Source organism: Sciurus carolinensis, chromosome 7, assembly GCF_902686445.1.
Source record: "Sciurus carolinensis chromosome 7, mSciCar1.2, whole genome shotgun sequence".
Lineage (NCBI taxonomy): Eukaryota > Metazoa > Chordata > Mammalia > Rodentia > Sciuridae > Sciurus > Sciurus carolinensis.
In genome coordinates this window covers 27,882,720-27,910,710 of record NC_062219.1, presented here as the reverse complement: position 1 = coordinate 27,910,710, position 27,991 = coordinate 27,882,720, and the positions used below count along the sequence as shown (strand labels likewise).

At 35.9% G+C, this 27,991-nt stretch overlaps 1 protein-coding gene across 3 annotated transcripts; it reads right to left on the bottom strand.

Annotated features, from left to right (window-relative positions):
• Positions 1–2,703: 2,703 nt before the first annotated feature.
• On the bottom strand, positions 2,704–27,991 carry Ifngr1 (interferon gamma receptor 1). Of its 3 annotated transcripts, XM_047558532.1 has the most exons (9): positions 27,798–27,923; positions 23,695–24,034; positions 22,717–22,863; positions 19,211–19,325; positions 16,594–16,760; positions 14,931–15,103; positions 13,886–14,069; positions 5,197–5,321; positions 2,704–3,792 (listed from the first exon to the last, which is right to left on the bottom strand). In XM_047558532.1, the coding sequence occupies exons 3-9, from the start codon at positions 22,787–22,789 to the stop codon at positions 3,226–3,228; spliced, it is 1,404 nt and encodes a 467-aa protein (XP_047414488.1). In that variant the 5' UTR covers positions 22,790–22,863; positions 23,695–24,034; positions 27,798–27,923; the 3' UTR covers positions 2,704–3,225. The 3 variants fall into 3 exon arrangements, with proteins under 3 accessions (XP_047414488.1, XP_047414489.1, XP_047414487.1); XM_047558533.1 differs by lacking the exon at positions 23,695–24,034 and having other exon boundaries at positions 27,798–27,942; XM_047558531.1 differs by lacking the exons at positions 22,717–22,863; positions 23,695–24,034 and having other exon boundaries at positions 27,798–27,991.

The following is a 27,991-nucleotide window of genomic DNA, read 5'->3' as shown; positions in this document are numbered from 1 at the left end:
GCAACTCTAGGTCACTCTAGCGGACTGATTCAAATTGGAATTTGTTCTAGTTATCCTGTCCTTGTGTCCTAGTATCTAGTCTGTATAAAAGATACAAGAGCCCCCCACTTCAAGGTAACTTGTGTTCTTATTGCGGTGAGGAGCTTCATGGGCCTACTTTTCTCCTGTGGGTAACAGGTGATGAGGAATGTAGCATATCCTATTGACTTAAGCCAGGCAGAGTTGCAGGTAAATTGCTTTTTAAAAGAAAGCATGTGGGGATTGGCATGGTAGACCCAGTTGATAGAATTACCTCATAACCTCATTTTCTTACCACTCACATGAATTACCAAGAAACACAATTGTGTAGGAAGTTAGTTAGCACAAAGGAAATACTGCCTCTTAAGAGTAAAAGGTACAGGGAATTCAATCTAACTACCCTGAAGGGATTTACCCACAGTCACCAGGTTTGGTTGATTGCTCTTGAGAAATAGACAACACCAATTCCTCAAAGTTTGAAAACAAGGAATAAAAGACAAGGTATAATATTGGTAACAAGAAGGTCAAATTGTTCTTATTATAGATGCTACAGTTGTATACTGGAAAAAAACAGTCAACTGGAAATCATGAAGACAATAGTTTAGATGTTGGCTCCATGCAAAAATAATATGTAACAATAGTATTTTTGTACATACAAGCATTCATTTAGAAACCATAATGTAAGAGTATGTTCCTTTTTTTTCCCCTATTAAGCTATAATTTTTTAGCTTTTTGTTTATTTGTTTGTGGTACTGGGGATTGAACCCAGGGGCTTTTTACCATTGAGTTACATCCCCAGCTGTTTATATTTTTTTATTTTGAGACAGGGTCTTGTTAAGTTGCTTAGGACCTTGCTAAATTGCCAAGGCTGGCCTAAACTTTCCAATCCTCCGGCCTCAGCCTCCCTAGTTCCTCAGATTATAGACGTGTCACTGTGCCTGGCTGGATTTCTAATGTTTTAAGTAGCTGTAGAAAACAAAAACAAATAATCTATCTCACTTTTATTTAAAAAAAAAAATCCAGATGGGTGAAAGAATTAAATGTAAAAATGAAAGCAATGAATTCCCCAAAGACCAGAAGAAATCATGGATGAAAATTTGTTTCTTGGGGAAAAATGAACTTTTTATGAAAAGAAACAATAAATTTGACTTTATAAAATTTTAAACATCTGTGTGGAAAAAGACTAGGTCAAAAGGCAAGGAATTATAAAATAAATTTTATGTAAGTCATGGCAGATAAAGGTAACAATCAGCAAGAAAGACATCACCCTAGATAATAATAATGAATAAAGGACAAGATTAACTAAATCATGGAAGTATAAAAACCTAATACATAAAATACACTCAACCTCACTAATTATAAAGAAAAGCAAACAAAATCATTAAAATGTTTTACCTACAAAGACTGGTATCAGTTAGAATGAGCTAAGCCATAAAAACAGGTACTTTATTCACATTTGGTGGGAGTGCACCTTTGAGAATAGTAACTATTTGTATAATCCTTTGAGAATAGTAACTATTACCTTACCCTGGGCTTTTTCAACTGTTTTCACAATTTTGCTTTTTTCCCCATTATATATATATTTTCCATTTAAAGATTTTTAAAAATAATCTTCCCATAAGAGAGATGAGTCTGTTAAAGGATATATACTTTTAGAGAATGTGACATGTCCTTGTATAGCAGTTTGAAAAGCAATTCATAAGAAATTACCCCCAAAATGAGTATACTCATTTCTCTGCAAATTATACCAGTATTTACTACCATCACATCTCATTTTAATTTGTACTTTTAAGCGAGGAGAAATATTTTCCCATGGTTTATTTGCTAATCTGCTCACGTAAATTGTTTAAAATTTTTTTGGACATTAATTTTGGTGAGTCTTAATATTCCTACCCTCTTAATGATTCTAAGAACTCCTGTAATACAGATATCAACTTCTGGTTCACCTCTTGTGACCACCACCCTTCTGCTAAAGGTTCCTTAGTCCCAGAGCTCTACAGTGACATCTGTTTTTCTTCCCAAAGCACTTGGAGCAGGGTTTTGCACTCTGGGTGCAAAATACTAAAAGACAGATATAAAAGGCCAAGTTTTTTTTAGAAGAGTAGATTATTTTTAGGGTTGTTTTAAAGGTTAGCTATAAACAATTAGAAAATAATCCTATAGCATCAATGCACAGAAACAATGGATAAAAAATTCTGATTAACTATAAAAGACTAAGTGCTTAAATAAATGAATACCAAAAATAAGTTTTAAAAACAATTTTATTAAAAAATCACTAAATGCAATGTTCCACAAAATAATCCATACATGTCTCTATTTATATACAGTAGTAATTCTATTAGTTTGACTTAGATTTTCAATCCAATTTTATAAAGTTTTCAGAATTTCTCCTGAATTTAACCACCTAATACTATAAGCTTACAATAACAAATAACATATAAAGCACAGAAAAGAAAAAAACACCATTATATGGCTCTGGTTTGTGCTATATGGGGATTGAACCCAGGGCCTTGCACATGCTTGGCAAGTGCTCTACCACTGAGCCACATCCCAGCCCTTTTTTTATATATTTTTAGAGACATTCTTGCTGAGTTGCTAAGTGCCTTGCTAATCTGTTGAGGCTGGATTTGAACTTGAAATCCTCCTGCCTGTCTCCCTAGTTGCTGGAATTACAGGTGTGCACCACCACTCCTGGCTCCCAGTCCTTTTTGATTTTTAGTCTGAAATAGGGTCTTGCTAAGTTGCTTAGGACCTCATTACATTGCTGAGGCTGGCCTTGAACTTGCAATCCTCTTGCCTCAGACTCCCAAATCGCTGCAATTACACGCCTGCATTATTGTGTCTAATCATGCTGTTACATCCCTTGAAGTGATGACAATGGAGTATCCCTGCTATGGCAGGAAACAGGGCTAAATGAAGAGCATTCGCTGATACTGCTAACCCACCTAGAGAAAAGGTTCATAAGTGCTATGACAGGTTTTTTGTCCTTTGTTTTTTAAAAAAAGAAGAATCTGTGGTTTTCAGAACAAGTGAGAGGGTTCCAATAGATCTTTGCATATTTACCTCAACCAAGATACTGCATTTGGTTAATATCAACAAAGATACAATTCCTGAGCTCATGTTTTTTTCCCAAAACGAAAGCAGGAAAACCATCCAGGAAAATGAGATCCTTCAAAATTTGGTGCATCTTTGATCTTATGAACATTCTTAGGAATCTGTTGTAAGTCTATAGCCAATCAAAGACTCTTTACTGCCATCATCTGCAATCAGTTCCACAATCACATGTGGTTTATCATAACCAAAAGAGGTAGGGGCATTTCTCAGCATTGTGGATGCTTGTCTTTCTGTTTTTATTTCAGCGGTATCACTTGGGGGAAATTCTGATTCAGATATGAAGCCGTCTGATCCCACCAGGCCACTATCGGAACCATTCCTGGAGTGATAGGAATTCAAGGTGATGCTGCAGGGTGCTGACTGGTTACTACTTGAATGGAGAGAATTTGCTCTCTCTATTGGAATCATAGGGCTGCTTGGGGCCAGGTCAGAAATATTTTCTTCAGTAGTCACCACTTGTGTTTCACTAGAAGGTTCTTTTCTGTGTTCTCCTTTTTCTGAATCACCTTCTGTCTGCATGCCTGGAATTGTTACTGGAGACAACGGCTCTTCACAGACCACTGTCTCATTTTCTACGACAAATGGCTGGTATGATGTGATGAGCGACACATACTTTGATTCAGGTTTTGTCTCTGAAGTGGCACTTCTTACCACCGAGAGCTAAGGGGAGAGAAAGTGATGAACGATAATAAATTAATAAATTATTAAACTTAAATGCCAATTCTTAAAAAGAAAAAAAAAAGCCTAAAGGTCATGGGCTACTACATGACATATCTAGGATAATATAATTGAATCAGATGGTTGCTTTTTCTTGCTTTTTCATGAAAAATAGTACGTTAAAATGATAAGCAAATTTTGGGGATTTTTTAAGAAGTTATCTACTATCTCATCAAAGTATCATTGCTTTTTGTACATCACCTTCTATATGTATGCTTGTTAAATTTGTAATGGGAGCACAACTACTTATTTTATATAAAGTTTCATTATTTTTCTTCTTCATTATAAATTTCATTGACTCATATAACTTATGCTGATAATTAATTTCTTCAGTAGATGTTAAATTACTTCCAATTTTTAATAGTTACAGAATATGTTGAATATTTTGCACATATTTTCATTTATGAAATTATTCCCTTAGAATAAAAGAGTGGAACGACTCTGTCACAGGGTATGGCAGGTTATGGCACTATCATATTGTACACCCCCTACACGCTTAACTTCCCACCAAGGCTACATTTTTTCACTTGCACACACCAGTTGTACTACTACTGGAATTATGGATCATCAGGTTTATTTTTCTTTCTCTAGGAGCTTAAAATGGCATATTGCAAGGTGCCTTTTTGCTTAATTCCTAGTAAGGATGACTATTATAATTCATATATGAATTGTTTAACTATTGATAAGTTTTATCCACTTTATTTTAAGGTAGTATTTAATTGCAAATTTCAATGTGCCCTTTGAACATTACAGGTATTATTCCTGTCATTTAAATATCAAACTTTTTTGATAGTCTATTTTTGGACTTCTTTCTTCTACGTTTCAACAATAATCAAAAGCCAGGCTATCTGAACTCTGGGCCTTGGTACATATTGTCCCTTAATATCTGGATAACTCTTACTGTCCTTCAAGACTGCTCAGATATCACTGCCTCTGAGAAAGCCACAACTAACTGCACCCCCAAAGCTGGCCAGTGTCCTCATTGGTTCCTCTGTAAGCCTGTCTTTGAACCTATCACACAGCACACCAATCATGTTCTCATCTCTTTTTCCCACTAGACTTTAAGCTTCTAACCAAACTTGTTTGTATTTTTATTCCAAGGATAAAAGCAGCACTTGGTGCACAGTAATAAACATGCAATTCTGGATGTGTGGAGACTACTTTTTAATGAAAAGTACTTTTTAATGAAAAGTATATATAAAATGAAATATAACAATCTGGTATGTAACATTCTGCTGAATGATGCTGAACACCATTCTACTTTACAAACAAAACTGAAGAAACCTTTCAAAAAAGATTCAACTTAACATTTTAGCATCTATAAAGAAAAATATTTAAACACATTACCAAGGACTTGGGTAACATTATGCTTTTTTTCTTAAATGGATTCTTCTTAATATGACAACATGCACACACTGGGATAAATACTAGAAAGAGTATGAACACAGCAATAACTGGAATCCAAACAAAATCTAAAGAAAGGGAAAAGTAAAACATTAGAATTAAGATGGAATACTGTTATTACATATCAAAAAGCCTCAGCCCTTTTCTTTAACAGACTTACACATGAGGTAATTAATATGGTCAGAGTTTTAAAGGACACTGGAACAGATCAGTCAGAATCTGAGTGAAACATTAGATAAGCATCCTAGCACAGCAATTGATTCTTCCCAGTTCTGCAATTCTAAAACTTTCTGGGACTATACTGCCATGATACAACGTAGTTAAAATAGTTTCCATACTGACTTCCTTTCGGTCTTAAATATACGGTGCTCCAAGGGTTATGCTTTTCTGTTAAAAATGCAAAAGAAGGATTTAAAAAATATCCCTTTTGAGAAATAAATTCTGGCTATGTTTATAACTTAACATAATTTAGACCTATCCCTCATAATTTTCTGTTACATGTGTTTACTTCAAGGCTATGGATACTTACAAAGACTCAGTTAAACATACACACACACAGGAGTACTGAACAGGAATAAAATTTCCTTGATTGCAAACCAGATATAAAGAGTAATAAAACATGGGAAAGATTTGGTTCAGAGCACACACCTCTATTAGCACCACTGTGTCCCTGTAATGCTGTTTTTTATTTTCACAGAGCAATCTTTTTTTTTCACTCTCTTCTCTAAAAATTAACAGTACTCTACATGTTGTGGTGGTGTTTGGTTTCCTCCACAGCATTTTAGTAGTTCTAATTTCCATCCTACTTCTTTGGAATAGTAATTGTGAAAATTACTACTTAATGAGTGCTTACATCATCCCTGTTATAGGATATGAAAAATTAAATCATTACAATAGTAAAATACAAAGTAACAATATAATAAACACCAGTACTGTGTGAGAAGTCCCATGGAGGTCCATTTCAGAGTTCAGCCTTTTTTAAAAAAAGACAGATCTTGGGTATGTACATTATTTCAAATTCTGGGCACTAAGTAGAATTTTACCTTTTAAAATAATATAATAGAAATTAGCATAAAATGAACTACAGGGTTTTGAGTCACCAATTTGAAACCTTATAATGGCCTCAATTACTAGTATTAAATTTTAGGTGTTTGGTCTAATACTTCAGCTTAGATTTTCATTCTTTAAAAGGATATTTGATAAAATTAGAGATGAAAAAGGAGATAGTCCAATCAACACCACAGAAACACAAAGGTTCAATAGAAATTACTATGAAAAACTAAGTGCTAACAAACTGGAAAATCTAGAATCAACAGATACATTTCTGGACACACATGATCTATCAAAATTGAACTACAGGATCAGGACCAGATGGCTTCAGTGTTGAATTTTAACACATTTTTAAAGAAGAACTAATACCAGTTGTTTTCAAAGTATTCCAAAGAACTGAAAGAGTAGGAGCCCTTCCAAACAGTATATTAAGCCAATAGTATCCCGTTACCAAAATCTGACAGGCCATAACACAAGAACAAAAAAATTATAGACCAATATCCCTGATGAACATATATGTAAAAATTCTTGAAACCCTAGCAGATCAAATTCAACAGCACATCAAAAAAATCATTTAGCATGATCAAACTGGTTTCGTCACAGGGTTGCCAGGATGGTTCATTATATGTAAAACGTTAACATAATATATCCTGTCCACAGAATAAAGGATAAAAGTCCCAAACATCTCAACAGATGTAGAAAAAGCATATGATAAAATTCAACATCTCTTCATGATAAGATCCCTACATGACTGGTATAGAAGACTGTACCTCAACATAATAAAGGCAAGCATGCAGCCAACACCATACTAAATAGGGAAAAGTTAAATGCAGTTCCTCTAGGATCAAACAGGAATAAGACAAGGGTGTCTCACCACTCTTACTCAATTGAGTACTGGAAGGTCTAGCCTGAGCAAATTAGGTTAGGGAAAGAAAGAAAAGGCATACAAACAGGAGGAAGTCAAATTATCCATGTTCACAGGTAATATGATTCTATATGTAGAAAAAAGAGACTCCTTTAAATACTATATAAACTGATAAATGATTATGGTAAAATTACAGGATACAAGATCAAAGTACAAAAATAAATAGTTTGTTTATACACCAATAAAGAATTTTCCAAGAAAGAAATTATGAATGCAATCCCATTTGCAACAGTTACACACAAATACCTGGGAATAAATTTAACCAAGAAAGTGCAAGATCTCTACACTGCAAATTGAGAAACACCAGTGAAAGAAATTAAAGACACACAAAAAACAAAGACCTGGGTCATAGGTTGGGAGAATATTGTTAAAATGGCCATACTACCCAAAACAGTCTACAGAGTCAGTGCAATTTCTATCAAAATAGCAATAACATTCTTCACAGAAAAACAATTCTAAAAGTCATATGGAAGCATAAAAGACCAAATAGCCAAAGCAATCTTGAGCAAAAAGAACAAAGCTTGAGGCATCAAAATACCTAATTTCATGACATAGTACAGAGTCAGAGAAACTCAAACAGCATGGTATTGACATAAAAACAGACACACAGACCAAAGGAACAGATCCAGATCCCAGAAATAAGTTCATGCATCTACAGTCAACTGATTTTTGACAAAGATGCCAAAAACCATACATTAGAGACAGGATAGTTCTTTAATAAATGGTGCTAGAAAAACTAGATTTCCATATGCAGAAGATTAAAACCTGACCTCTACCTCTCACCCTATATACGAATCAACTCAAAACAGATCAAAGACCTAAATTAACACCTGAAACTTAAAATACTAAAATAGAACATGACAAATACTTCAATACATTGGTACAGGAAATTATTTTCTGGGTAGGACCCCAAAAGCACAGGAAACAAAAACAAACATAAACAAATCAGATTACATCAAAGTAAAAAATGTCTGCATGGCAAAAGATAATGTACAGAATGGGAGAAAATAATTGTGAACTATTCATCTGACAAAGGATTAATAAATAGAATAAATAAGGAACTCAAAAAACTTAACAAAAAATATGTAATCCAATTAAATGGGCAAATAATCTGAACAGACATTTCTCAAAAGAAATACTTATGGACAACAAATAATATGAAAAAAGTTTAACATCATTAACTATCAGGAAAATACAAATTAAAGCTACTATGAGATACCACCTTACCCTAGTGAGAATGGTTATGACCACTGGAGAATATCATGCTAAGTGAAATAAACCAAGCCCAAAAAACCAAAGGCTGAATGTTTTCCCTGATAAGTGGAGAATGATATATAATGGGGTGGGAGGGTGGGGAATGAGAGGAGAATGGGGAACTTTAGAATATGTAGAAGGAAATGAGAGGGAGGGAATATGAAAAATTGTGGAATGAGACAGACATCATTACCCTATGTACATGTATGATTACACGAATGGTATGAATTTACATCGTGTACAACCATAGAAATGAAATGATGTACCCCATTTGTGTACAATGAATCAAAATGCAGTCTGTAAAAAATTAAAAACTAAATAAAAACAAACAAAAAATACTAGTGAGTATGTGAAGAAAAAGGCACACATACACACACATATAAACAATACATTATATATACAATAGTAACATTTATACTATTGCATATACATATGTGTGTATGTATATATATATATATATATATATATATATATATATATATATATATATACACTATTGGTAGGAATGTAAATTAGCACAGTCATTACAGAGAACAGTATGGCCGTTCCTTAAAAAAACTAAAAATAGATCTGCTAGATGACTAAGCTATCCTATTTCTAGATATATATCCAAAGGAAATGAAATCAACATACCAAAGAGATACCTGCACTATTGTCTTTGTTCGTTACACCACTATTCACAATGATTAAGATAGGGAATTAGCCTAGGTGCCCATTACTAGATGAATGGATAAAAAAAATGTAGTGTATATACACAGTGAAATATCATTCGGTCATAAAGAAGAATAAAATATTGTCTTGGAAGCAAAATGGATGGAATTGGAGGACATTACATTAAATGGAACAAGCTAGACACAGAGTGAGAAGTATAGCATAATCTCTTTCACATTTGGAAGCTTAAAAAAAATTTCAGCCTGAATGTAAAATAGTGATTAATAGAGGTTGGAGAGGGTGTGGGTGGATGGGGAAGGCAGATGAAGGAAAGAGGGATTTGATTAGTGCCAGCTGTACGCATGTATGGCAACTGCACAATGAACCACATTAATATGAATAATTAAAACATATTAATAAGAAAATAAAACTTATGTCTTGATAGTGTGTACACAATGACTATTTTCAATGCCTCTTTTATAGCCATAAAGTCGGTTCACGATTCCTGTCAATCAGTAGGCTATATTTTTTAAGAAAACTGCTCATATTAATTGAACAACCACAAGATAAGTCAAGCTTAAGGATGGCATTTTTAGGGTATAATGGCACATAGGGACTTATTTATCATAAGCAAAATTTCTATTTTTTCCTGATTAATAAATATAACTAGGATACATATTGATTATATTCTACTTCATGGAGTTACTGATATAACCACAGGTAGAATAACTAAATCTCATCATTTAAAAACATTTAGGCAAGCACAATGGCAATGTGTCTGTCCTAGCTACTTGGAAGGCTGAGGACTGCTCTGGCTGGAGACCAGTCTAGGCAACACAGTGAGACCTCATTTCAAATAAATAGATGAGTAAATATAAACATTTAATAAATTAGTATAAAGGTGTGTATGGTTTTAGAGGGCCATGATAATAAAATTTTCAGTTTTTAGAGGGCTGGGGTGTGTCTCAGTGGCAGATTGGATATGTACCCCTTTTAAAAAATTTTGTTGGTGTCATTTTATGTCTATTGATTTGATATTGAAATGTGTTTTGTATTTTTATTAAAGAGTATTATAAATACTTTGCTATATTGGAACACTATTTTCCTTTTCAAGTGTTTTTCATTTTTCCCTATGAAAAAATTATATTGAGTTTTTGTAAAAAAAAGAAGACATTTGAATTATAAAATTTTAATACACTGTGAAGCCTATTTTTTTACATTCTAAAAAAAACCCTAAGAGGAAAAAATATATATACATATACATAAAGACAGTCATCAAAGCTTGATTTATCATAGCAAAAACCTGTAAATAATCTTAAAAGACCCAAAATTAAGGAACAGCAAATAAAAAGAATATGTTTTAAGATGAAATAGTCTACAGACATTACAAAATATTAAGGAAGTATGTGAAATAAAATAAAATATGTTTAAAAATATACAGTTAAAATCTATACTCCAACCAAACAGAAAACATTGAAGGCACTGACAAATTTTTAGAGACATATGATCCTTCCAAACTGAATGAGAAGGACATACACAATTTAAACAGATCAATTTCAAACACTGAAATAGAAGATGCCATCAAAAGCCTACAAAGCAAGAAAAACCTGGGGCCAGATGGATTCTCGGCCGAGTTCTGCAAGACCTTCAAAGAACTAATACTCCTCAAAGTATTCCAGGAAATAGAAAAGGAGGGAACCCTTCCAAACTCATTCTATGTAGCTAGTATCACCCTGATACCAAAACCAGACAAAGACACATCAAGGAAAGAAAATTTTAGACCAATATTCCTGATGAATATAGATGCAAAAATTCTTAACAAAAATCTGGCAAATCACATACAAAAACATATTAAAAAGATAGTATACCATGATCACGTGGGGTTCATCCCAGGGATGCAAGATTGGTTCAACATCCGGAAGTCAATAAACGTAATTCATCACATCAATAGGCTTAAAAAGTTAGGAATCATATGATTATTTCAATAGATGCTGAGAAAGCATTTGATAAAATACAGCACCCCTTCATGCTCAAAACACTAGAAAAAATAGGGATGGTAGGAATATACCTCAACATTGTAAAGGTCATCTATGCTAAGCCCACAGCCAACATCATTCTAAATGGAGAAAAACTGAAAGTATTCCCTCTAAAAACTGGAACAAGACAGGGATGCCCTCTTTCACCACTTCTATTCAACACTGTCCTTGAAACACTAGCCAGAAATTAGACAGACAAAAGAAATAAAAGGGATACGAATAAGAAAAGAAGAACTCAAACTATCACTATTTGCTGATGACATGATTCTACATTTAAAGGATTCAAAAAACTCCATTAGAAAACTTCTAGAACTAATAAATGAATTCAACAAAACAGCAGAATATAAAATTAACACACATAAATCTAATGCATTTCTATTTATAAGTGATAAATCCTCTGAAAGAGAAATTAGGAAAACTACTCCATTCACAATGGCCTCAAAAAAATTAAAATACTTCGGAATCAATCTAACAAAAGAGTTGAAAGACCTCTACAATGAAAACTACAGAACACTAAAGAAAGAAATTAAAGAAAACCTTAGAAGATGGAAAGATCTTCCATGTTCTTGGATAGGCAGAATTAATATTATCAAAATGGCCATACTTCCAAAGGGACTATACAGATTTAATGCAATTTGAGTTAAAATCCCAATGACATTTCTCATAGAAATAGAGAAAGCAATCATGAAATTCATCTGGAAGAACAAAAGACCCAGAAGAGCCAAAGCAATTCTGGGCAGGAAGAGTGATGCAGGAGGTATCACAATACCAGAGCCTAAACTCTACTATAGAGCAATAGTAACAAAAACAGTAAGGTATTAGCACCAAAATAGACAGGTAGATCCATGGAACAGAATAGAAGACACAGAGAAAAACCCACATAAGTACAGTTACCTCATATTAGACAAAGATGCCAAAAACATACAATGGAGAAAAGATAGCCTCTTCAACAAATGGTGCTGCGAAAACTGGAAATCCATATGCAGTAAAATGAAATTAAACCTCTTATCTCTCACCCTGCACAAAACTCAACTCAAAATGGGTCAATGACTTAGGAATTAGACCTGAGACCCTGCACCATATAGAAGAAAAAGTAGACCCAAATCTTCACCATGTTGGCTTAGGACCAAACTTCCTTAACAAGACTCCTAAAGTGCAAGAAATGAAAGGAAGGATCAATAAATGGGATGGATTCAAACTAAAAAAGCTTTTTCTCAGCAAAGGAAACAATCAATAATGTGAAAAGAGAGACTACAGAGTTGGAGAAAATCTTTTCCACATGCATTTCAGATAGAGCATTAATCTCCAAAATTTATAAAGAACTTAAAAAACTTTACACCAAAAATACAAAGAACCCAATCAGTAAATGGGCTAAGGAACTGGGCAGACATTTTACAGAAGAAGATATACAGGCAATCAATAAATATATGAAAAGGTGTTCAACATCTCTAGTAATTAGAGAAATGCAAATTAAAATCACCCTAAGATTTCATCTTACTACAATTTGAATGGCTATTATCAAGAATACAAGTAATAATAAATGTTGGTATGGATGTGGGGAAAAAGGCACACTCATACATTGCTGGTGGAGTTGCAAATTGGTGCAGCCACTCTGGAAAGTAGTGTGGAGATTCCTCAGAAAACTTGGAATGGACCCACCATTTCACCCAGTTATCCCATTCCTCAGTTTATATCCAAAGGACTTAAAATCAGCATCCTACAGCATCCTACAGCATCCTACCATATTTTGGTTATCATCCCACATCAATGTTTATAGCAGCTCAATTCACAATAGCTAGATTGTGGAACCAACCTAGATGCCTTTCAATAGATGAATGGATAAAGAAACTGTGTTATATATACACAATAGAATATTATTGAGCCATAAAGAAGAATAAAATTATGGCATTTGCAGGTAAATGGATGGAACTGGAGAATATCATGCTAAGTGAAATAGGCCAATCCCCAAAAAACCAAAGGCCAAATGTTTTTCTAATAAGTGGGTGATGATACATAATGGGAGTGGGGGGCACGGGAGTTAAGAGAAGAATGGAGGAACTTTGGAATATGTAGACGGTACTGAGAGGAGGAGAGGGGATGGGGGTAAAAAAGACGGTGGAATGAGACAGACATCATTACCTTTGTACACGTATGATTCCATGAATGGTGTGAATCTACATTGTGTACAACCATAGAAACAGAAAGTTGTACCCATTTGTGTACAATGAATCAAAATGCAGTCTTTACAAATAAAAAATATACCTAAAAAAATATATGGCTAAGGCAGTACAAAAAATTATATATATTATGCTATAATCATGGCTAGAAAGAAAAACAGAATGGAAAGAAAACATTCAACTCTGAACTCTTTGGATGGCAGGACTATGGATAATTGTGTTTTCTTCTGGCTTTTTATAGTTTATAAATTATCCATAATGAACATTTGAAAAATAGACATTTATGCATATAATTTTACATATATTTTTTATTTTTTTCTTTCTTGGGTCAAAAGGCCATCGCATGGCTTTCCAAATTAGCTACTTTGTATATTTTAATGGCTGAGAAATTGTCTTATTTTTAATTTTGAGTGTCTCTGAGGAATTATTAAATATCTTTAAAAGAGATTTGTAGAAATTGCAAATAAATTTGTCTCTTTTCACATTACCATATTTTGGTTATCACCCTTTTTATTTAGAAAAAAATGGCAAGAACTTACCTTTTATGCTGTTATTGAAAATGGTTATACAAACTTCTTTGGACTCTTCCACTGTAAATCCCCACATACTTGAGACTCCTGCTGAAAAACAGTACTCGGAATTCAGGGAAGACACAGGAATACTCAACTGGCACAGTGTCTCGTTACAGTCATCTTCTCTCTCTACACGTTTTGTATCTACCATCTGTATGGGTAAAAATACAATGAAAATGCCTGGCTTCTTCATCTACACAAAAATCACCATAGTTATCTTCATCACACACCTAAAGAAAACACTATATGATGGATATCAAATATGTCTGAAAATAGTTTTCGTATCAAATCATAAATCATAGGAAGAGTAAGTTTAAAAACTTGAGCAGGAATGTTCATCATTAGTTGTTAAACCAACACATGTTCATTTGTCCCACTGCTGGAGTGCTAGAAACTTAGCTGGCTGAGAGAGTACGGCGATTATAGGAAGTATAATAAAGGTGTTACAGGAAGGCTGCAGGATCTCTGAGCAGTGATACACAGAAATGACTGAAGCAATCCCTCCTACTTCCTCTTTCATTCAACTCGCGCGTGGACCACTTGTGCTTGAGCCTGAAGACACGAAGGTAGTGCTGTGGTTTGACTAAGCGTCATGTGTTAAACAATAGGTTCCCAGGGTGGTGGTACTGGGAAGTGCTGTGAACCTTTAAGAGATGGGACCTTTAAGACCTCCCTATGGGAGGTCACTAGGTCATTGGGGCATATCCTTGAAAGGGACCTAGAGACTCCAGTTCTTCCTCTCTGCTCTGGTATGAGATATAATCACTTGGACTATGAATGTAGCTGAGTCATAGAGTTCTTGCCTAGAAGGTGGGAGACCCTGTGTTCAGTCTCCAGTATGACTGAGCTATCTCCCCAGCCCCTACATATATTTTGTTTAACCCAAATTCATGGTTCATGAGTCTTGGCTGAAATTCATACGCATTCCACTTTCATTATACTATACATAGAAATGACTTGTGCTAACTACAGAAAAATTTTCATTTTGAAAAGATGAAATAGAAACACATACCTCACTTCCATTAATCTTCACATGTACAATGTACTCCCATGGGTAACAATCAATTTCCTCATCATATAGAGTCACCCACTTTCTTCCCCTTATAAAAATTAAAGGATGAAATATGTCAATAATGATGTGGTCTTCCTTCTTTCTGATATCTAATTTAGGTGGCCCAATCTTTCCTGGAGGAGAGGGAAAGTATAATTACTACTAGGAACTTTCTGGTGCATTTCAAAATTACCACAATCAGTCAACAAACCTACTCTTCTTTGTTTTCTTTTTCTAAAGTAGGACCACATTTGAACTACTCCACAAAGACCCAGAAGGTATTCCAAGTATCCTTCATAAAAAATATTTAATAAATCTCAGGCAAACTTCTCTTTATCCAAACTTCTCTTTATCAGTTTAATTTTACTTTTATCTCTAGAGAAATACAATTAGTTATAAAAGTTGGTTTAAAACAAACAAACAAAACAAAACCTTGCCATAATAGAAGCTCTATGAAGTACAAAAATTCTTTCCTGTTTCTGTAAATTAAGAAATCTGGTTTTTAAATCTGGAATTTCAAATCTGAGTTATTCTTTCTTACAAAACTCTCTTTAACTCCACAAGTGTCTAGCATGAAAGCGCTAGGAAAGCTCTATAAAAGTTTGCTAATAATGATTCATTGTGAAAATCATAACTGGACATTTAACTACTCATCAAATATTCCCTGTATCTTTGATGTTTGGGACTTGGTTGGTGAATACCCTTCCCATGCTGACTGTGTACGTACTATGTGCCAGGCAAGTCTGGTTTTACGCCAGTGTATCTCAGGGTATGGCATACTTACTGACACATAGTAGATCCTTGAAAAGTCTGACACACAGATAGTATGTATCAGATGGAAAAGCCAAGAACTCAGGAGAACTTAAATAGTTAAAGAACAAGCAAAGGAAGTGCCTGTGAAGAGCCCCAGACAGCACAATTGAAAAAGCAGAAACGGAATCAAAGCAGTGTAGAGCACTGACGGCCATAACCAAGCACGGGAGCCAAACAGGAAAAGAAGTGAAGGTAGAAGAAAAGGAACCAAAGGATAAGAACACCAGGGAAGAGCCAAGCGACTCAGGCTTCTTTTACCTGGGAGTGAGGATATGACTGCCAAGGTGAAATGTCATAGTCAGAAAACAGGAAATGGCAATTTGGGTTGACAGCAAAGACCACATATCCTATAGGAGTAGGATGCTGGAAGAGTGAAAATCATGGGGGATCGGAGAGATTAAGTCTTAAAATTTTTAGAGTATTAAGTTAGGATTTAAATTCCCATAGGCATTAAGGACTTAAGGTGGCTAGGAAGAAGGAGAGCCACATGCCAAAGTCCTCAGGGAATGTAACTCTGAAATGAATTACAGAGAAGATGGGGGATGGGCGTGGAGTTGGTAGAGTACAGCTGGACAGCACTGATCCAGAAATGGAGGCAGCAGAAACTTAATGGTTTTGAAGCAGTAAAGTGATGGGTGTATCAGCCCTATTTTGTGGGGCATGGGAGAAAAGGATGTTATTGATTCTCTGAATTCCTCCAAACATTTCCCTGGCATTGTGATCATTTTTAACAACTACTAATAAAGGCAAACATACACAGAAGACGTGTACTTTCAAATGTAAAATTTACACAAGTATACTTTCTGCTCACCTTGTTGGCACAAATTAAGTTCTTTTGACTCTGCATAGACAGATTCTTTTTTTCCAACCCTAGCTTTAACTCTAGCCCAGAAAGGTTCAGATATATCATAAACTTGTTTAGCAATTTCACAATTATGATCAGAAATATTGGTGCAGGCATCAATCCAGCCTTTGTTCCTAAAATGAAAAGGAATAAAGAAATACAAAAGTAACTTTTATTGTTGTCACATAAACTTAAACCATCTCTGTGTTCTGCTTTTCATTTACAGTACAGATTGAGTAGAAAGAGTTTATAGAACAGAACAGAGAAGCCAAAGTAGGAAGCCCCTACTCTTTGGTTAGAACTACATGTCCAGCATCCTTAATTCAAAAAATCCAACCTCTAAAATGCTCCCAAATCCAAAACTTTTTGAATGCCAACTTGATGCCACAAGAGGAAAATTCCACACCATGGAACTTTTGTTCATGAATATTATTATTTAAAACATTGTATTAATCAATCTCAGGCAAGAAGTTATCTGATCCAAACTTCTCTTTAGCTTCAGGCTATGTGTACAAGGTGTATATGAAATACTGATAAATTTCATATTTAGACTTGGTCCCTTACCCAAGATAAGTCATTATGTATATACAAATACTCCAAAAATCTGAAAAAAATCAGAAATATGAAATACTTCTTGTTCCAAGCACTTGACATAGGGATAGTAAACCTGGACATACTATAAATCCTTTACAATAAAGAGGCTCCACTCAAAATACAATAACTGTACAAACATGATACATCTAGGTTTTTAAAATCTGCTTTTTACTCAACTCTAGATTCCAATTATTTAGATGCTTCAAAGTGACTCAATTACAAAAGTGAGCACATCACAAAGCCTCTTAACATTTTTTAAAAATTTATGCCTTTCTAGTAACAAATACATATACCATAGGAAGTAAAATGACATCTTAACAATTAGCTTCATTTGTTATGCCTTAAAATCTTGGAAGTTATTATTCATAGAAGAGTTCTGCATTTCTTCACTACTGCTATTATTAACAACAATATAAACATGGGGTTTCCGATTTCAATATGTTATGTTCTTATTCATATTGCAGCTCAAACAGTCCCACCTTTGGGCCATGAGAAACTATTCAAGGTGGCTCCTGGATCTTTTGGACACATCTCCAACATTTTAAAAAGAAATCCTTCTGTCACAAGAAGACTTTCTAGTTACCTTATACTTTCCCTGGCTTAGCACTGGAATCAGCATTTCTCCAGTGAAGAAACAGATGGAAGTTTTTCCTGCCTACTTCCATGACATTATTACTGTCCCCACCTGGTAGCCAATTTCACTGGCTTCAGATTTTCAGTTCCTCTATTTTTAATCAAAATTAATACCTAAAAAAATTTAGTCTCTTTTTTTTAACCAAAAAAGAGTAAACTATATATACTTTATGAAACTTAATTTCTTTTGACAATGTATCCTAGAAATCACTGTATGTAAGTTCATGGAAATTTTCTTCATATTTTTATTTAAATCTACATAGCATTCCATGTTTTGATGAATGATCATTTGTACCATAATCTCCTATACATGAGTGACAACTTTAAACTATATTCTTTAAAGTGTATTTTAGTAAGTTCCTAATGTGGGATCATCAAGTCAAAAAGCAGGCAAGGGGGTGAAGCTTGGTGGTGTAGTACTTGCCTAGCCCTGAGTGAGGCCTTGAGTTCGATCCCCAGAGCCAGGATGGATGAATGAATGAATAAATAAACAAACAAATAACTAAATAAATAAAGTTTTATAAATACCGCCAGATTCTTCTCACACAGCCAGACTGCATTCATGTCAGTAATGTATAAGAGTATTCCCCAATCTTCAGAGTGTTTTTAAACCTTTGGATTTTTTGTCAATCTAGTATACATGGAACTAGCAAATCTTGAAAAAATTATGAACTTTGCATCCACCACAGAAATAGCAGATACAATCAACTGGTGCTAAAATACTTGTGGATTTATGTGGAATGGGATATTTATATCCTCATAAAGTTTCTCCCCACAGACTATTTACTTAAAAGAACTTGTGCAATGGATAAATCTGAGGGCTAACACCTTAGTCAAACGATGAGGCCACACGTCACCACTAAGGAGTGTTTTGTACTGTGGATACAAAGTTTGCTTTTGATGGGCATCAGATGTTTAACCTCAAATCATGAGGGAAAAAAATAAGACTAATCCACATTGAAGTAGTTCTTCCAACTTGGGACCACATGAGCTGTGACTATTTATTCTGAGACAATAATGCTAAAATAACTGTCAAGGTGGCATTCTCCCCTGCTTATAATAATCACAATAAATTTAGCTGTGCTTTGTTAACAATACTCTGATTTATCAAGACACCAGAGAGAAAAAAAAAATCTCAGAAGTTAGTTAGCTTTGCTTCTGTACTTCAATTTGGCAGGAAGGAAAAGCAAGAAGCAGGAAATATTCAACAAAGGACTAATTTGTATCCTTAGAATTCCAGACATCGACAAGCAGTTCAAGAAATTCCCCAGAAAGGAAGGATGGTTGATGTTAGGAGAAGGCAGAGAGTGACAGAATGTGCAAGGACTTGAATAAAAAGGGTAAGAGCAACACTCACCTGTAGTTCTTCACCTGGACAGTAAAAACAGGGGTCTGTGGTATGGTTTGGTACTCCCAATGCAGAATAGGGTTCATATTATAGGCTGTAATTGTAATATTGGTTGGTATAGGCACTGTAAGAGATTCAAAAAATTAAATGAACAACAGTAAGAAACTAACATTATCATTGGAAATCCTTATTGTCAGAAGTCATGTTAATCAAATATGCACATTTGAAGAAAAAAAATCAAAATACCTAGGATACATACATCTTACTTAAGAGTAAGTTTCTGGAAATTTATTTTATTGAAAAATGTACAGAAGAGTTCTACTACATTTCAAATTGTGGAAACACCATTGTGATATAAGGGAAACACACATGGTATAAGGCAATATATTTCCATAACACGTTAGGACATTTAATAAATAAATGCACTGCTTATTGTAATGATAATTCTTATTGCACTTAATCACTAGAATTTTTGTTATTTGATATCATGGATTGTAACAAATGTCTAGAGAAGAACTGGCTACATGAGGGATGGCCAATTTCATTCTAAAATGCCACCAGGTTCTCAACCCTACACCCAGTACTCATGCTTTTAAACACCATTTCAATAGCACAGGAGCAGGTGCCCAAAGGTTGAAAGACCACTGACCATACCAGTTCCATCAACATTTGCTTTCTGGTGTGAAGGCTTTTAACAAAATATACTCAACATTTCTTTTTGCCTTTATTCTTTTAAGCCATTTTAGAAAAAACTTGTTGGCAAGATTTGAGTCACAAGGGAGAAGAGGTGGATGGCATAAAGTTATGGTTTAGATATTAGATAGTCCCCAAAAGCTCATGTGTGAAATAAAGTTCAGAGGTAGAATGATTGGTTTTGAGAACCTTAACCCAATCAGTGAATTAATCCCCTGATAGGGATTAACTGGATGGTAACTGTAGTGAGGTAGAGTGTGGCTAGAGGAAATGGGTCATTAGAGGTATGTATTTTCTATCTGGTGAGTGCAGTTCTCTCTCTCTCTCTCCTTCCTGGTATGTCTTGAGCTGCTTTCCTTCACCAACTCTTCTGCCATGATGTTCTGCCTTACCTCAAGCCTTGAGGAATGGAGCCTAAAGCCTCTGAAACCATGAGCCCCCAAATAAACTTTTCCTCCTCTAAATTTGTTCTTGTCAGATCTTTCAGTCACAGTAGTGAAAGAGGTACTAAAACAGACAAAGTCAGTGATGTGACCCGAAGTGAAGATTATTCCATCCTATCTAGCTGGGAAACTATTAAACATGATTACTCATATCTAATTTCCAAATTACCTACCAATGTAGTCTAACAATTTGTGCCAAAGGTTGAGATTGTAAAGCCATAATGGGGTGGGGAGTTATTGCACAGATTCAAATACACTGAACTCTTAACTTGACCTTTCTGTGGTCAGTAAGCAGACACCCACAAATTTTCTACTATACTTCCTGAAACATTGCTGATGGCTCTTGGCACCTATCAACTTTGGTTCTCTAAGCAACTTCCTTGTAGGCAAGCCCAGAAGCACTGTTCTTGCCGTATTTAGCCCTGGCTCCTCTTTTGGTTTTGGTAGAACGCCCGTGGCTTATACATAGCAGGGATTCCCAGTCTTCCTTAAGAGGATTTTTTCCTTCTTATGGTATGTTTGCACCTAATTTCCTAGTCTGTTTATAATCCATGGTTTTGGTACAAATAAAAGTCAATCTCCCTTCCTCTGATCAAGTCAACATTAACATCAAATATCATACAAATAATTATGTTTGTGACTAGATAAGAGAGATGTTAAGCAAATACATAATGAACTGAACTTCCTTCAGAAGCCATTAAGAGATTTTAGCATCTTTTGCCTCTTGAGCAGCTGACAATTTTCAAACAGTCAGGTCCTGATTTCTTTTTACTAGTCCTTTCAACAATTAATCTGTCCAGCATGACATTTTAGGTAAGAAGCAAGAACAAACAGATGACACGGTCAGTGCTGGGCCTGGAATCCTCCTGAGCTGGATCACACACCTCATCAGGCACATTTTCTACTTTTGTTACTGAAGGCGAAGTAGCTAAGTTTTCTGCCACTACATAGCAAGACTCTCCCTCCAGTTTCCAACAAGTCTTTTGTTTCCTTTTAAGTCCCTCATATTACTTATTCCCAATAGAAATGACTTCAAAACTATAAATATTCAATCTGAAATTTCTGTTTTGAGGAAAGGCTCATAGAAGTCCATCTAAATCCTTTAAAAATCAAAGTACATTTGTACTTGGGTGGGGAGGTAACTGAATAATACATGATAAAAGCACAAACAACAGTAGATTAGGACAGCATTAAATTAGTTTTTAATGTGAATCACACCATGTTTCCCATAATTGAAGTAAAATCTAAACACGGTTATAGGACAAGGACTTCACATAGATTTCAAAAGTAATCAAGATGAACAGGTGGTAGGAGGAAGAAGTTTCAGTGGGTTACAACAGACAGAAATTACTACTAAAGGTGAAGTTTCTGAATATTTAGATCAAAAGATATAACCTGTGGTTTTGATGCTACCAGAAGAGAAATCATGTGGTTATTAGACATTGCCTTTGTTAGTTTGGTAAAATAACGTGACAACAGACAGGAGTAGTTTTCTTGTCAAGTTTCCGAATTTTGTAACCAATGTTTAAGTTGCTATATATTCAGATTAAAATAATGAAGACTTATTAAAAACTTTTATTCATAATATACTTACATTGATTAAATAAAAATATAGAGAGAGAAACAAAAAGAGTATTATTACCTATGGGGTTTCAGGAAAGATTTTGCTAGAATGATTTCATGAAATAAAATTAAATGATCTTACAGATTTTCCAATTTCTTGAAAATGCCCAGATAGATAATTGTGAAAATTCTGTATAACACACTGCTTTCAGAAATGGGGTCAGAATTATTTTGCGTGTTGTCTACAATGCTATTCAGGATAAACTTTAGTCATTTTAATTCTACAAATTCCTCCAGAACTCAAAGTTGAGGATTGAACAAAATCAATCACAGGAGAGAAGCATCAGGTTTTCATTTCACTTTAATTACAATGTAGGGAAACCAAGGAGCTCTGGTTAGAGCCAACTGTTTTCTGGGAAAGTTGATAAGCAAGATGAGACAGGATATGAAAGGCGAGCAAATGAGAGAACAGATAAGACTGGTGAAGATCAGGAGTGATGGAGCAGGGCCAAAGATAGGGCAATAAGAATGTCACAAAGGACCACAAAATAGCAGCCAGAACAGCTCTGCAATAATTGCTGGTCCACGTAGGGTGGAGGGGTTGGCAGAGTACAGACACATACACATTAGTTTGAGGACAATAGCAACTTTCTTGATGTGGACAGGTAATAGGAATAAGTGTTGCTGCCATCTGTGCTCCACCCAGTAACTGCTGAAAACAACTGTGCTGTTTTTGAAAGAGGGACCACCTGGGGAGTTTATTACCCACTGTGACACACTAGTGTATAAAGTCTTTATAAAGGAGTGTATACCCACCTGAAATGGAGTCACAGATTCTCAAGACATCATTGACAATCTCCTTACTAACCTCTCCATGGGAAGAACACATTGAGAAGCATGCAGAAGGATAAAGGGGCCAGTAATTCCATGGATTTTTTGGATTCTAAGTCATCTGATCGTATACTGCAAAAACAAATCCTCCAAATTACATCTGGGCCTTTCTCTGAATGAACATTTCTTAGAACAAAATCTCACAACTTCCTAGTTAAAGATAAAGGGCCATGGGTATTTTTCATAAAGGTTTCTTTTGCACTGCAAACTCAGAAATGGCATGGGAATTGAGACTGGATAAATGCAACATATCAAATCAAGGTTTTTGTTATTTGTGTCAGAAAAATATTACAGCTACAATCTACTTCCTCAGCAGCTTCATAGTGCTCATAAGATGGCTATTTTTCTTCATGTTTTCCAATTTTTATCTTAGCAAGGAGCAGCATCCCCTGGATTTAAGTTGAAAAAGGACATTTTGGGAATTCTCACACATGATATTTCAGGTGTTCATAAAAATTTTTTATTTAAAATATCTCCACAGTTTTGGGTTTTGGAGGCAATCATATATTAATTACTTTGTGAAACTAATGGAAAAACAGACCACTTTCTACTTCCATTATTATCTTGTACCTTCAGAGAAAGTGGCAACACTAATGGCTCAGTGACCTTCTATATACTAGCTCCTCAGCTGGGTCAGGATCCCTATCACTCCAGAAGTCTTCTCTTCTCTTGGATTTCAAGTCCTATTCTGGTTTATCACATACTCTGTTAAAATGTGGAGCCCAGAAGTGATGCAACAGATGTCAATAAAATACTTTTCTTTCTCTCTCTACCTGTGCACATCAAATAGTGATTTACAATGAACTTGTAATTAGTTAGCCCTTTTCTCCTCTCATCTGTTTTTCACTCAAACCTCCAAATTAGGGCTTACCCAGTTAATACCTATTCAGCTAACTTTCTGACCTGAAATCCAGGATCTTGTTCTTGTCGGTTTCTTTTTCTTTTTTCTTTTTTTTAAGAGACAAGGTTTCACTGTGTTGCCCAGACTGGTCCCAAAATCTTAAGTTCAAGTGATCCTCCTGCTTCAGCCTCCAGAGCAGCTGAGACCACTGGCAGGTGCCACTGCAACCAGTGTACCGTTCTTCCTACTGATCTAATTTCATCTAGCTGGGTTTGGCCCAGCATGAAATCAGATTGGACAGAACAATCTCGTCCATGAAGAAGGTCATTTCTGAAAACGAATTCCCTTTTGGACTAGTTTATTCCAAGTTGAGAAACTGAAAAACCAAACTGATCTTTCAGCCTATGAAAAACAGGAAAAAGGTAGAAGATGAGCTGCTGAGGGTATTTTCAGTGTCTCAAACTGATCTGGACAAGTCTGTTTTTAAAAGCCAATACAGTTTCTCATATATAACTAAAACAATTTAATATTTAAAAATATATGTTTTGAAATAATGATGTACAATATCAAATGATAATTGCCTATATATAGTAAACATTGATTAAAGGACATATAATGTGCTCAACTTTTCTCTGCATTTGCTCATATAAATCCCACAACCAACCTACGAGGGATGTAATATTATGACACATATCTTACCAATTAAAGGGCATGGACAGATTTTATAAAGACTTGAAAATGTTCAAGGTTTTGTTCAATTTTTTTTTTTTTTTTTGATACTGGGAATTGAACTCAGGGGTATTTGACCACTGAGTCACAACCCCAGCCCTATTTTGTTTGTATTTTATTTAGAGACAGGGTCTCATTGATTGCTTAGTGCCTTGCTTTTGCTGAGGCTGGCTTTGAACTCGCGATCCTCCAGCCTCAGCCTCCCAAGTCGCTGGGATTACAGGTGTGTGCCACCATGCCAAGCAGTTTGTTCATTTTTATTAAACATCCTTGTGATTATTTAATAAGATAAAGAACAGTTTCCATATATAAAGAGGAATTAAAATTATTTTCTTATGACTTTAAAAGCATTTATTTCAAGTAATGTTGCCTAGTTTTATTCCACTATCACAATTAAATGATGGCCACTCCAACACTTGAACAATGTATTATAATAAATCATTTCTACAGAATGAACAAGACTGAAATGTGTAGGTAGGATTCAGATTACTAAGTAATGGGATAATCTAAAAGACAACGCTTTAATAAGACCATTACAAGTAAACCAACTCCTTTCTGTCAAGAAAACACTTCATTCAGGTTTAAACTCATTCTGATTCTTTGTCCATTTTAAATGAAATCATTAATTATTCAACTTCTTTGTAAAATAATTGCACTGTTGCTGTGTGCTGTCAAATTCTGTAAGACAGCTCTTTGAAATTATTTTTCTCTTTTATTCTTTAGGTTTTCCTTTAGAGAGGACCAAAATGTGTTTATTTCTCAAAGTCTATGAATCGTGAATCTGAAAAAAATGAAAAAGAAAATGTAGTACCTTGTATAATAAATAACTAAAATGTATTATGGTATTTTGAATCTCTGAAATAAGGAAAAATAGAATCTAAAGAAAATAAGAAATCTGAACACTACCCAAACAGAGTTACACGTGGACTGTAGACCAAATATAGGTACTGGCAATCCTTAGAAATTAAGAGCCAGAAGCAGAGGTCATTGTGGATCTTCCTCCTATACTCTGGAGATTCTGCATTTTAAAAGCATAGGGAACATAATTAAATTTAGAGAAATGTACAGAAAAATCTAAAGAAAAGTACTGAAAATGTACTACAAAATGGCAGGGGTTGTCTGTGGTGGGGGTGCTCACCAACCCTTGTGTTTATGAAATTCTACAGTACAGAGGCTGAAGATCTTCCTACAGGAAGCAGGAAGGCAGAGCACTCCAGGGCAGACTCTGAAGACATGCAAATTTTGCAGTCACAAGGGACCCCATTCTCAGAAGGAACCTAAATTCAGAAGGACTGGGCACTTGGTTTAATGCTCTGTCCCAGTCAGGAATCTGAGTCATCCACCTCTCTGCCCACATCCAGTCAGTCAAGTGTCTTACTGATTCTGCCTTAATGCTCCTTCTCTTCTCCATTTACATTATCATTTCTCATTGGCTCTTCCCCAGACTTAAGCATCAGCTTCCTAATGGGCCTCTTTCATTTGAACCTACCCTCGAACTATTTTATAAGATGACTGGCCTTTCTAACTGACAGATCTAATCCTGCATAAAATCATTCCCTTTTGTAAAATAATCAGTGGCTTCCCACTGACTTCAGCCAGGAATAGTGTGCATATTATTTTGTTGGCTCAGTACCTGTACTTCTTTCAAGAATACCAAGTCTCTTCTTCTGAGAACTCCCAAGCCCCACCTACTTTCACACTGTCCTTCCCACAAGAGCTGGCTCCTGAAAGCTGGGAAAATCAGAGCCTTCCCCTAGGATTTTGTTAGGATGGAAGAAGCTACAAGCCATCAGTATCAGCATACATTCTTGCCAAGAAATAAGAAATGGCAAGTTCAAGCAGTTTGAGTTCCTGGTTCTAGTTTCCTAAGGCTCTGCTGGCATCTCTAATTTTCTGTCCTTGCTTGGATTCTATGAGTCGATAAATTTCTCTTTTTGGTAGTTAGCCAAAGTTACATTTCTATCCCTTGCTGTTATACATGACAAAGTATTTCATTAATTGGTTCTCACCTCCCCACCTATTCTACCTCCCCTTGGATCTTCACACAGAGCCTATGATAAAATGCTTATTGCTTCATTAATTCAACATGCTGTTTCACACCTATGCCTATGCACAAACAGGTCTCTCTGCACCTCCAATTCTAAGGTTGGGTTCCCCTTCTCTGTGAAGTCATTGACTTTACTGGACAGAATCTGATAACCCTATCTTGCTTTCTCATAACCTATACGTAAATTCAAGGTCTTGTTACAATGTACTGTAACTGCCTACAAGGATGACTAACTTGCCCTAGTAATGATAGTTGGCAGATTGATTAAGAACTTGGACTCTAGAGCCAAGCAAATAAAGACAACCTCTATGCCAGCTGGGCAGATCTCTGTGCTTTAATTACTCACCCATAAAAGGGGATACAAAGAGCACCTACTTTATAAGGTTGCTGCAAAAATGAGATGTGTTAGGTGCTTACAAGAGTGCCCACCCTTTAATAACTGCTAGCTATGGGGAACATGATCCTTGAAAAGACAAATTGTGTAACCAAGACTTGTCTTCCCAGAACTTGGAACCATGTCTGTCTTAAGGAATGTCTGAGTATTTATTTGTTTGACTTCTGAAGAGCAAGTCAAAGAAGGGCTAGATATGAATGGCACACACCTAACAGGAACTCAAGGAAGAAGTCATAAAACAAAGGCTCAGGCCCAGAGTTCACCAGGGTGAGGAGGCTGGGCCTCCTTATGCCTTCCAGGCAGATACTAACTGGAAGATGCAGAGACGCTCAAGACTGGAGGTTGAGAGTGCTGGTTGAAAAAGTTTACAGATTTCACTGGAGCTCTTAATTACAATTACTGTGAGCTTCAGGAAATCTATTTTCTGCCTGTTTCCTGGGAAATGTCGATAAGCAGGCAGAAAGAAAATGCTCCGAGGACCTAAGCTACGCGAAAAGACCTGCTGCCTGACAAACCCGCTAATAAGTGCACGGCTCCATTACTTTCACACTTAGAAAATCGACAAGTTGCAACCAATAATAAATCTAAGCCGGTGATAAGGAGTTGGGGCACACACTGAGAATAAAGTTACATAAGCCATGAGCGGTGGGCACAATGTCAACTGCCGGACCGGAAAAATCACTTGTTGAAAAACAGGCTAAAAGAATCCGAGAAAAAGGGAGGCGTGTTTTGTTGTATTGGCAAGGATGGAAGAGGCTAAAATGAAGCGTGTAAACCGCAGGGACCCCCGCGTCGCCACCCCGCGGCTGCCAGCCCAGGGCCGGATGGCCAGGTGGTCCCGGGACCCCGAGATCCCGGTTCGGGGTAGCAGGCAAGCGCTGTAGCGAAGAACTGGTGGCGGCCCGACCAGGCGGAGCTTCCCGGCCGGGGCGGCTCCTGCCCTCCCACGTCCCCTCCAGCTCCACCCGGCAGCGGCTCAGCCGCAGCGACAGTACCCGAGAACTGCTCTGGATCCGCGGTGCTCATCTCAGCCCTGCTCCCGGCCTGCACCATAAGGACCAGGAGGACGAGGAAAGTCATGCTGCCAATGCCGGCCTCAGGGTCCAGCCAGCACCAACTGACCGCGGCTCGCCGAGCTGCCTCTCCGGCCTCAGCCTCCGGTCACTTCCGCTGTCAAGTACTCGCAGGA